The sequence below is a fragment of the Peromyscus leucopus genome, chromosome 8b, assembly GCF_004664715.2.
Source record: "Peromyscus leucopus breed LL Stock chromosome 8b, UCI_PerLeu_2.1, whole genome shotgun sequence".
Lineage (NCBI taxonomy): Eukaryota > Metazoa > Chordata > Mammalia > Rodentia > Cricetidae > Peromyscus > Peromyscus leucopus.
In genome coordinates, this window is record NC_051086.1 from 16,077,938 (window position 1) to 16,090,781 (window position 12,844).

At 35.1% G+C, this 12,844-nt stretch overlaps 1 protein-coding gene across 2 annotated transcripts in view; it reads right to left on the bottom strand.

Annotated features, from left to right (window-relative positions):
* Gabrg2 (gamma-aminobutyric acid type A receptor subunit gamma2) overlaps window positions 1–12,844 on the bottom strand; it is an 88,696-nt gene that overhangs the window by 50,019 nt on the left and 25,833 nt on the right. For both annotated transcript variants that reach the window (XM_028864290.2, XM_028864289.2), the window contains exons 2-6: window positions 12,425–12,576; window positions 10,901–10,968; window positions 7,989–8,209; window positions 5,465–5,547; window positions 3,972–4,109 (exon numbers count right to left, since the gene is read on the bottom strand). In XM_028864290.2, the coding sequence (XP_028720123.1) occupies window positions 3,972–4,109; window positions 5,465–5,547; window positions 7,989–8,209; window positions 10,901–10,968; window positions 12,425–12,576 (662 nt within the window). The remainder of the gene's footprint in view (window positions 1–3,971; window positions 4,110–5,464; window positions 5,548–7,988; window positions 8,210–10,900; window positions 10,969–12,424; window positions 12,577–12,844) is intronic.

The window sequence follows — 12,844 nt, forward strand, 5'->3', positions numbered from 1 at the left end:
AGAGAGAGAGAGAGAGAGAGAGAGAGAGAGAGAGAGAGACAGAGACAGAGAGAGACAGAGACAGAGAGAGACAGAGAGACAGAGAATAAGAAATAGAAAGAAATGGTAGATGTTAAATCTAGCCACCACACTAAAATTATAATGAAGTTGAGTTTCATTAACAGAAGTTATTGTATTAAATCTAGCATTCTCATTCCCTATAGCTTCACTGTAATTTCTTAGAGAGAGATTAATATTATCATGGGAATTTGGTAATTCTTATCATGTTTATAGTGATTGGATCGTTCTCTTCTGTACAATTGTCTTAACGAATGCCCATAGGCAGTCTCCACGTGACATGGCAAGGGAGGGCACTTATACTAAGGACTTACAATGCAGCAGCATCCTTCCTCTGCTACCATTTGTGCTGAACATCTTACTGGAGCAAAATGAATAAACAAAAAGTGTGCTAGTCATGAGTTTGTGGATGCTGTTTTAGGGTGCTGGTACAAATATAGAAAAATGAATGTACAGCAGAACTTGATTCCAGTTTCTCTTTCTGGAAGAGATAGCTACTGGAGATTATTTTTATATTACTTTTATATATGGGAGGCTTTAGTGCCAAGGTAATCTTGAGATTTTTTTTTACCCCGCTTGAACCAAATGGAAAAAAATGTTCTGGTACATGACTATCAGGAGCCCTGTGAATGAAGGAACAAAAGGACACCTTTCTCTATGCATTCAGGCACTGCTTCAACCTCATCGTTTGTTTTCCCAAAACAAAGAAATCTTTTGAAGAAACTGTGAGTGATAAAAGAGGTGCAAGGATAGGATGCTTCTGTAGTTTGGAGAATGGTGTGCTGAGGGCTGATTTCGAGATTTCAGTTTCACTTAGTTCCTGGTTCTTCTCATCTCTGAGCAACAGATACGGTACCTTCCAAATAACTCAATACAAAAATTATCCTTTGCTTTACATCTAGTATCCACTAATGAGTGAGTACATACCATGTTTGTCTTTCTGAGTCTGGGTTACCTCACTCAGGATGATATTTTCTAGTTCCATCCATTTGCCTGAAAATTTCATGATGTCATTTTTTTGGAACAGCTGAGTAATACTTCATTATATGAATGCACCACATTTTCTTTATCCATTCTTTGGTTGAGGGGCATCTAGGTTGTTTCCAGGTTCTGGCTATTATGATAATGCTGCTATGGACATAGTTGAGCAAGTATCCTTGTGATATGATTGAACATTCTTTGGGTATATGCCCAAGAGTGGTGTCACTGGGACTTGAGGTAGACTGATTCCCAATTTTCTAAGAAACTGCCATATTGATTTCCAAAGTAGCTGTACAAGTTTGCACTCCTGCCAACAGTGGAGGAGTGTTCCCCTTGATCCACATCCCCCCCCCAACATCCCTCTGCATATGGGAGACAGTTGTGTATGTAGCTGGTCTGTTTGAGGGGCCTCTGGCACTGGTATCAGAACCTATCCTGGTGCATGAGCTGGCTTTCTGGAGTTCATTACCTATGGTTTGACACTTTGCTCACCCTTGTTGCAGCTGGGAGGGACTTTAGTCCTGCCTCAACTGAATGCACCATGCTTTGCTGAGTCCCCAGGGGAGGCCTTACCCTTTTGGAGGAGAGGATGGGGGCATGGGCCAGGGGAAAGGGAACCTGGAAAGGAGCAAGAGGAGGGATGAAAGGAGGATCTGTGGTTGGTATGTAAAATGAATAAAAACAATTTTAAATTAAAAAAAGAAAATTTAAAAAATTATGTACTATAAATTTTATAAGAAAGAACCATTGGAAATCTGATTGACACTTAGGTGTATATTTCAATGATTTGCCTTAATATTAATAGATAATAAAGTAAGAGCCTAATGTTTACTTCTAAAATTGGAACATATTTACATTGGTATATTAACATTGAGTTGTTAGAATACTCTGCACAGAACACACATTCAGCTTTTCAGAGTTCAAACTGGCTACACATATGAAATATTTCTCATCTCAAAATATGTCTAATTTTCTCCCACAGAGAGTTTTGAAACAATAAATCATACCATTTATATTAGTTACTTTTATATTAGTGTGCTAAGACACTGTGGCCAACACATCTTATCGAAGAGTTTATTGAGGACTTATATATTTAGAGAGTGAGTCTGTGACTATCATGGGGAGTATGGGAGCAAGCACACAGGCAGGATACTGGAATAGTAACAGAGTTTGAATATTGAAACACAACCATGAGGTAGAGCTAACTGGGGGAATGCTGTAGGCTTTTGAAAGCTGAAAGCCTACCCACAATGACACAGCTCACATTAGAGTGACTACTGATGTGACAAAACACCATGACCAAAACCAAGTTGAGGAGGAAAGGGTTTATTTAGCTCACATATCCTGAATCGTAGTCCCTTGAGGAAAGCAGAGAGAAGAAATCAAACCAGGCTGGAACCTGGAGACAGAAGTGGACAGGAAAAGTGCTGCCTGGCCTACTCCCCATGACTTGTTTAGCACGCTTTTGTATAGCACACAGGACAACCAGCCTAAGAATGGTACCAGCCATATTGGGCTGGGCCCTCCCAAATCTATCATTTATTAAGAAAATTTCCTACAGTCTTACTTACAACCCAATTGTATTAAAGCATTTTCTCAGTTAAGATTCCCTCCCCACAGATGGCTTTAGCTTGTGTCACGTTGACATAAAACCAGCACGTACTTCCTCCAACAAGTCCACCTTCTTAAATCTCAATCCTTCTTAAACACGTCAACCAACTGGGGACCAAATATTCAAACATGAGTCTATAGTAGCCATTCTCATTCAGACCACACTACTTACCATTAAAAGTCATGGTACTTCATATAAAAATAATGACCTTCAGCTTCTCTTACTAATTAATATCCTGGATATGTGTATTAACAAATGTAGTTTTAGCAGCATTTAATGATTGGCAGTTCTCTAAATGCCAGTATCATTTTATGTATAATATGTATAAATATATGTGTATAGAATATACACAGACTCTCAGTGAGTAGTTCTTTTAATATATATGAAGCAATTTGGAAAGTTGGACCTATCAATTTCAGATAATGTTACACTATCTATAGCCCATGACAGAGGCAGTCATGACTTGAGACAGGTCACATTATGCAATGCAATGCACATTATCTTATCCCATTTTAGAGCCAATATAGAATTATTAAATTGAACAGTAATTTCCAGACACAGCAATCCAGAATCACATATGAACTCACAGCAATTCTGATAGTGACAATATGCATAAGAACTATGCAAACTCCAGCCAGAAGAAGGTAAATACATAATCCTTTAGATGAAGAGCTATTAGCATTTGATAGCCTCTGGTAGAGGAAGATTCGCGTTTTGTTTTTTGTTTGTTTGCTTTACAATGGGACCTCTGATAGACGTCATCTTTATACATCATAGCAGACATAATTCCAACACTAGTTGTGTGACAGAAACTGGATGCAAAAGTAAGAAAAAAATAGTAATCACCAAGTAGGGTGGGAAGAGATGAAAATGTTGTAAGGGTGGGATTTGAACATTACATGAAGGTCTCAAAGACTTAATAAAAGGATTTTTAAAATATTGAATTACTAGAAAGTGAATGTGTCCTCATCTACTTTATTTATTTTTGTGGTTATTGAAAATGTTTCAATTTCAATATACTAAGGAACATAAGACCTAAAAGGAATAAATTAATTTATATCTAATAAACATTTTCTTTTTATGAAAAAAATGTAATTCATTTTAAGAAATTAGTAAATAAACTACTAAACTTCTTTAAATCCAATTTGCTTTGAATTGATAGAATACATGTATATTCTTCCATGCTACTAGAATACCAAGTATCATTTTGACTAAGAAATTAATGTGCTTCATGGTCTTTCTGAATGGCATGTAAGGATGTGCATCAAAAAGCTTTGCAAGCTGCATGAATCACTTAAAATTCTTTTCAAGAGCATCTCACCAGAAGTTGTCTTCACTACTTCAGTGGTATTCCTCAATCCAACAAATGAAAACTGATACAGCCTCCATGATCTTGTGTCACCCACTTCAACAGAACTGCGCTTCCATTGATAAACAATCTCTTCACGTGGATAACCATCTATCATGAAATGAGAACACTCTCATTAAATGCAACAGTGGATGGCCACAGACAGCAACTACTTTCTTGGACAAGTTGTAGATGCTAAGAGAGTCTGCACTATAAGTCATATAAGCACCTGGACTGGAAGGTACTGCTTTGGGGAAAATTAACAGAATCCTTATCACACCTTCCTAGAAAAGACTGAAAGTAACAAAGTCAAAACTGACTTTTAAAAAAAATCACTTTTAATTGTGTGGAATGTAAACAATAAATGATGTTCTAATTGTTGTGTCTGTACTTTATATCACCTGAGATAATACAAAAGTGTTCAGTACAAAATGAAGATTAGAAACATAAGGTTGTGTTTCATAGTGAAGGGTTGCCAATAGTTCATGATTATGAGAGTCATGTAGACATAGGAAACTATGAGAAAGATGCAATAAAGATATTTCTCCAGTTCCTAATATCATGACCACTTACACTAACAGATATCAAACTGTTCAGTATCCTCCCTCCCTGCCTCTTTTGATCTGACTTTTGGAAATAAGGATTGCTAAATAAGTAAATAAGTATCTCATGTTGGCCTTGAGTCTGTCATCTGCACCTATCTGGTTACTAGAATTGCAGAACTAGTGTTTAACAGAGAACAAGGAGAAGAGGTAATACAGGATGGTATTAGGATGCAGTTTCAACTCAGTTTTAAGATACATAGAAATTTAAAATGAAAATTAGTACGTAGAAATGCCAATGAGAACACACAAAAGAGCATAGAGAAATAGAAGATCCTTACCAAAAACAGTATTATGTTTACAATCAGGGCAAAGTAGTGACTTTGAGTATGATTTCCATAGCGATCATAGGAATTTTCTTAACTATTTTGTAAAATAATTCTTAATAGTGGTTACTACGACTCCTATATCATAAAACTGATTGGTAGTGACTATTTCCTGAGTGGACAATATTTTTAGAATTAACTGTGGACTGTCGTTTTCTCAGCTTTAATAAAGCAAGGTTAATGTGGGGTACACTTTGCCTAAGATTGTGTTATCACACTCTTTTGAGTCCACTGAATCAGGGAATTGGCGGTAGAGAATCAACCATTGTGCCATTTCTATTGAGTCCAGGCCTGATCTTAAAGTCCTCTCAGCAGTGACTCTGGGCATCCATTGCCTATTTTCTCAAAGTTTCCCACTCATTGAATTCTTCTGCAGAGTTTGTCTTAGTTGCCACAATTTGTAATTACAATGAAGAAGATTTCAAAATCAATAACATAGCCTGATGCCACTATGCAACGTCTATGATGCATTCTATTAGTTGATGAGGCAATCAGAATGACCAGTGACAGGGCACAATACAGAGAGACTATTACTTACAACTGGAGAACTCCAGGGGGCAGGAGTGTTCATCCATCGGGAAGTTGTGTAACTGCAACTGGCACTCAGCATCAATTGTCAGCCTAATTAGAATGACAATAAACAGACAGAGAAAAGCACTAACATCATTTCTAAAATCCACACTGACGTCTTTTCTAGAACAATCTGACATTCTGATTGGTAAAGCAGCATGATCCTCAGTGAAAAAAAATTTCTAAGTTCCAGGTAAAAATTATTTCCAAGCAAATATTTTCACATAGCAAGTAGAACGATTTAATTCACCTCAATTCTATTTATTCAAAACATGTGATTCCTTGTTTTGTATTTTATCTTATTTATTTTTACAAATTAATTGCACACACTGGAGATTTCTCAGTGAATATATTTAACTTATTTAAGAGAACAAACTGTTTTAGGAACTTAAGCACATTTAACGTTTGCATCGAAATGAATGCTGACAGTTCTCTGATCTTATCAGCTAATTAACACGAAGCCTTCTGTTGGCAAGAACTTGCTGTTTTTAAATTGCCATAGGCATAGGGTTTTAAAATACCTCTGTCATGCAATGGAATTGTGTGCACTTTTACAACAGAACACTATGAAGCCATCAAATAGGACATTATAGAGTAGTGGGCTATCTAAAGACACAAAAAAGAGATGATAAATGCACATACACTGAGAGACTGGGAAAGCCTTAACCAGTGAGTCTCAGTTTGTACACAATTAAAGCCTCAAGATTCAGAGTTTCAAGCCCTGGACTGAGACTCCAGGAGTCTAAATCTAAAGGAATGCAAATGCTCTGATCACTTTTGGAGATGCATGGAAAAAGGTCACACTGAAATGGTGATGATTAGTATTTTTTAGAATGTTCACGTCTGTGAGCTGTATTTCTTACAACCTACAATATAACTGCTTAAGTGATAAAGTTGTTATTTTATAAAAATTTAATTTAAAAGACTTTCCAATTAGCATAACTTTTAATTGGGGACATTTAAACTTTTTGTAGTATAATAAAGCAATTAATGATTTTTTTCTGTGCATCTTTAATTGCCTATAAAGCTTGGATTATGTGAACTATTCCTTACTAAGAAAGTGCTGGTAGGGCTCTGTTGTATTTGAACTTACTCAAGGTCACATGACCATGGACAAGTCACAGGATTTGTACTTAGGCTTATCACTCCTCGCAGCAGGAGGCTTTAATCATTGTCTCTTTATGATTTTTCTTCAAAGAAAAGCTTGGCTTTATTCACAAATGAGATTTTAATTAAATTTTATTTTTATTAGAATTGTCTCTCAAAATTAAAGTGATATTACTAAAAAAGACAATACAGATAGATTGCAGATATAAATATAGACTCAAAAATATATAGCTCTGTAGACATGTGCACGTACATATATAGACACTTATAGCTCAGATAAGCAACTAAGCTAAAATCATCTTTCTTTCTCTATATTCATACATTATCACAAGCCTTAAGCAGATAATAATTGGCACTTTTAGGATGTTTCCATAATTAAACACTGTAGTGCTTCCTCAAATTAATAAAACTCAAAAATGACTACATTATAAAATGATAACAAGACCTGAGGTAGGCTGAATGATTGCATATTTCAAAATCCAGAATGAGCTTTGATTTATAATACAGACTTTGATTTTCACATTTCTCATTCTAGTCATTGCCTTTTCAGTAATTTAATAAATTCCCAATGACTTTAAAATCAACACAATGGGTTACTTTTACAGTTGGAGCCATTTTTTACAGCATCTGACCTAACTCTGGTAAAGGTTCGGGCCCTTGTAAAGTATTATGGTATATATATATATATATATATATATATATATATATATATATATATATATTGTATTAAGAATTATAAAGCATAAATATATTTTACTGATACCTATTACATGCTAAAATCTAGAGGCATATTATTTAAATTTTTGCTAATATACAAGTAAATTTTACATCTGGCATATTTCCATATCATGCCCTCTGGTTAGCATTTTACCCATCACTCTTTTTACTTCTAACAAAGATGTGGGGTAAGAATCTTACCTGACAGCTAAGAATTACTAGCTATACTTCAAAAACATTAAAGAATGGGAGGTAAGTTAGTGGGAGGTAGGGAGAAGTGTACATAGCCCAGGAAGTAGTGGCTCCATCTTTCCTAATGATTTATATCTGTGCTTACTTAATTCATCCAAATAGAAAATACAAGGGAAACATCATTCTTGTTATGTAGAAAAGAACATTAATATGAATTCTAGGACCAAGTCCTTTCTCACACACCATTCAATAAGTTCTGTACATAGGAATTTTACAGTTGCCCTACCTCATGTGACAGCAAGCTAGAAAACAAAGAGCCACACACTTCACTTTCCACCCATCCTTCCTTCCTTCCTTCCTTCCTTCCTTCCTTCCTTCCTTCCTTCCTTCCTTCCTTCCTTCCTTTCTTCCTAAAAGCATAGGGTTCATTGCGTTCTTTTATTTCCACCAAGAACTCCTTTCCCCCCAAATAATACCTTAAGGTGTAGAGAACTCGACCATCATTCCAAATTCTCAGCATCCTGTTGGGAGTGGTGATCCAGTGAGCATCAGCCTTTTTGGAGTTCCTGAAGAAAGTGTCTGGAATCCAGATTTTCCCCACCATATTGCTATTCAACCGGAGAACTTTAATGGTACTGTTAAATTTCAAACGTCTGTCATACCAGGTTTGGGCAAAAAAAATATCAATTGTATATTCCTGTTTTAAAAAGAACAGAGGATTTAGTGTTTGTGCTGCTCAGCCCCATGCTTATTGCCAGGATGAGATGACAATGTTGTTTGAGTTTTGAATAGACCAAAAGGAAGAAGGAGCTTTGCTGATGAGGCCACTACCATATCTGTCTTAGACACCAGTTGCATATGGTTTTGATTTCTGACCAGATAGCCAATCCCTGATAAATACCTTCCTTCACACCCATGTAAAGCAGGGAGGCAGCTCACTATTGTTGGTGAGGGGAGTAGGTAGGTGGTGCCCTGGCCATCATTATCTCTGCTTCTTTTTCCTGGATACTAGTAGCAAACCTTCTGTCCCACCCAAACCCTTAGAGGGTATCTCTAAATGTCTCCTAAGAGACTAAGTGTTCCAGGTTTGCTATTGCAGAGTAAACCAAAGTCCTGAGCATTCAAGTGGCACTTAAATGGAGATTTGTAGGTTCAGCTGCTTCATAATAAAAAAAGGGTTCTAAAGATCTCAAATGGTTACTTTTGTAAGAATACAAGATATGCAAAATGCTTTGCCCCTGACAAATAGCAAACATGAAAGACAGCTTCCTAGAATTTATGGTTACTTATTTCATTTTCTCTAAAGTAGATAAAAATAAATATCATACTTAATTAGCTACACAATGCTTTTATTTGTGAGTTAATTAGAATAAAGTAATTTTATTAAAATATTAGTAATGATACATATGCTGAATTAATCTCTCCCATGAAATATGTTATTAAATGTAATAACAACAAATGAATGCATTGATTCACCTCAAGAGCCTATCAGCTATAGTGGAGGTTGGTGACTTCAGCCAAATGTAAGCAACTACTGTGGGAATTCAGACCTGCATGCCTGAAATCAGAATACTGATCTAGTATGGCTACCACACTCACAGGTAGTCTTGAGAAAAAAAAAAAATACTTCTTTATTATTTGAGCTTTGTTATCCTCATTTTAAAAATGAAAAACTACTCTTAATATATGGTTATTTATGCCTTCATGCCTAAAATACTTGGATTTTTTGCATTTTGACTTTGCCATCAGTATGACAGTGGATGATAAAAAAAAAATCCTGAAGCCATTGTGTGTATGTGTGTGTCTTCTGTGTGTTTCTGTCTGTGTGTGTGTGTCTGTGTGTGTCTGTGTTTGTGTGTATATGTGTATACCTGTATGTTTCTCTGTGTGTCTGTCTGTGTCATGTGTGTCTGTGTGTCTGTGTGTCCGTGTCCGTGTCCGTGTCCATGTGTGTGTGTGTGTGTGTGTGTGTGTGTGTGACTCTTCAGCAGTTTTTTACTCTGGGTCAGTCCTCTGGCTAAATGCTTTATGTCAATATACCAAATAATCAAGTCTTATAATAATACATAATATCTTAAATTATATAGTATCCTCGTGTTTCTGAATAATCATCCCTGATCCACGTATTACTTTATATCTTGATTGGTTCAAAATAGGAAAAGCAGAACAAATAGAATCAACTTAGAGTTCTTAGACTATGGAAGATTCACTCAGAAGGGCCCCTCCCTTCTCCAGCACCCTAAACTTCATTTTATGTTGAAAAGCAAGAGACAGCAGAGGAAGCATTGTTTGTTCAGGACTACACACACCATCAGGATACACTTCTCTGGCTGCTTCCACAGTGTTCTGGACTCTCCTTGTCTGTCCACTGTTTATGCCCTGCCACCTTATAAACAATTTAGTTCTCTGCTTGAAGCTTTTAAAAAAAATTTAAGAGAACAAATAATTTTATGAACTATATTTTAGCTAATTAATGCTGAGTTGAGAAATAAAATGACACAATAAACGTGGACATATTTTAGTACCAAACAAAATAAAAATGAAAATGCAAAGGTGTAGAAACAACATGTTACAAAATGAAGAGACAGTTCCCAGAAACGATCATTCTGATACAAAGTTAAGCCCTAACTCTGAATACACTGCCAGCAAAGACAAGGTGAATTGTTACTCACACAGTCATTAAATACTAAGAGTTTTCGTCAGAATACTAAGAATGTAACAACTGAGAATTATTTTTATGATTATGTAAGTTTTACATCATTGAAGTTTTATATCACTGTCTGTGTATATATATCTGCATAGAATAAATTTATTCTAGTACAGTAAATACCAATTATCAATCATCATATCACCATAATTTATTATATTGTTATACTATATTTTGCTTGTATTGAAATAGTATTTTTCTGCTATGTATTTTAAAGGCATTTATGTTTATTTTATTTTACCATATTATTTATATTAAAATATACTATAAGTTTATTCCCTTATATTGTTGTGCTATAAACTAAATGAAGTTTTTCAAATCAGATTTAGACTGAAAATATTATAAATATGAATATTTCTCTGAGAAATATTTCTAGTTTGAATCAAAGTATTGTTCCTATAGCATTAATCTTCAAAAAAGTTTCATATTTTGTTGTAGGTGGTACTTAAAAGGTATACAGTAATTGTTGGATTAATATGATATTGCAATTATGCTCATTAATTTCATTTCTAACCATGTTTGATTTTTATGACAAAAATCCTTAAATTTTTAGCAGCTTCAAGTTACATGAAAAAATAGGTCTTTAAGGTTGCCTTTTATTTGCAAATTCTTGGTTCCCTTTAAAAAATATATTCCTTATTATTTCAAAGCTAAAACTAGAAATTAAATTATGAAACTTACCATATTGATAGCATTCACTGGGCCAATGCTGTTCACATACATATCTGTGTGAATTAATGTTGGTTTCACTGCAAAGAAAATTATAGGAATATGTGTTTGTTTGGTTTTTTGTTTGTTTGTTTTAACCAGGAACAAAAATACATTTTTTAGTCTGTTTCTTAGCCTATGCTCCTTTAGCTGCATTAGAAATCGTTTACTCAGGACTAATTTACTACTAGTTGATATTTTAGATTTTCATAATTTCTTTCAAAGACATATCTCTTTTTTAAGCATGTTGTTTCAAAAAAGCAAGTGTGATAGTTTTTGGCTTTGCTTTGTGAGAGTATACAAAAGTAAAGAAATCAAAAAACATTCTTTCAGTTTGCGTTTCTATAGCGTTCTCAAAAAATATCCTGAATTTTATCATTTTTCCCCTCCAAGATCTTGAATCTGTTTGTACCTGCTGACCCCATTTGATTTATGTGTATAGAAACATGATTAATGAGCTTTTGAGGAACTATGTATTAGAAGTTCACAGTAGACATAAATAACAATAATGCAACATTGTTCTTGCTGATTCTTTTATCACCACTTTGCCCTCACGCATCTCCAACCAACATCAAATCAAAATCTTTACTAATGACCTACTAGATGCTGTAACTGTGTGGATAGTAAAAGGGAAACCATCAAGAAGCCCATTACACACCAATCTGTCAAACAGAACTAATATTAAAAATAGGTGGTGTAACAGTCAAGATCAAATTAATGTGATCTATTTTAATGAAGCATTTAATGAGCAGAAGATCCATGAGATCGTTCTGGGCTTTAATTCAAGCATACTTGTCTCATCTTTATTCATTTTCCTTGAAAGTACCATGCCCAAATGCTCTGTGGCAGATGGAATTCTTCATCAGCACTGACATCCACACCCTTTCCTTCCTGTGAGGGAGGTTACTTTGTTGTCTCTTGACTTTGGAGTTGGTGAATCTTACTTGGACACATACTATCTAGACAAAAGTGAATGTGACAATCCTAAGCCCAAACATTGAGCCTCATGATGTTTCACCTCTCTTGTTCTTTTTTATTTCCATGGAAAGGATTCTCACAGCTCACATGCTGATTCTATATAGTAGAATGAGAGACCAGTAGACCTAGTTTGGCTTAGCCTAGGTTAGCCCATCCCCCACTATGGTGCCAAATACTACTTATTGCTAATATCACTGAAATTTTAGCCAGTTGTTACATAGTTTTGTGTACCCAGTATCTTCTCTGCTAGTCTTCATCAGAAGTTTTTATAAAATAACAACAATTAAAAAAAAAAATAAAGTCTTTGAAATATCCAGGAAAGTATCTAGCAGGTTTGTAGCTTCACTATTGCTACCCTCAGGCTTGAATGCTATTTATATACCCTTTCTTTATATTTAAAATTATAGGATTATAATTTAAATCTTCCTGGCTCTTGAAATATAATGATGTGTTATTCTCGTTAAGTAACTAGGGCTGGTGTATCCCCTCTTCAGCACAGAATCCAAAGCTTCCTCATACCTCCTATATCAGGACGAAGTTTGTTGTCATACCCTTCCAGTAGGTTGTTTAAGATGACAGTGACGTCACCCTCAGGAACTTTTGGAGTCAACACCCATGTTTTATTAGAAGCATAGTCTTCATAGTCATCATCTGATTTTTGGCTAGTGAAGCTAAGAAAAGAAAAATATTGGTCACTAAATACATAGATTACACCTGAGTTGACTTCTACCACAAACCAACCAGAGCAAAGGAGGGATAAAGCAGGATTGTGGGAGTCTAGGAAAAAGTTTACCTAATGGTTAATTAAACTGTGCAGATGGAGATTTAAATGTATTAAAATGTTTCCTCCAGTTTTCCAGAGTGCTTTGCCCTCCCGTCTATAAATAAGCCATGTGTTATCTTTTATTTTTGCCTTTCCATATTTGATGTTCTTCTCAC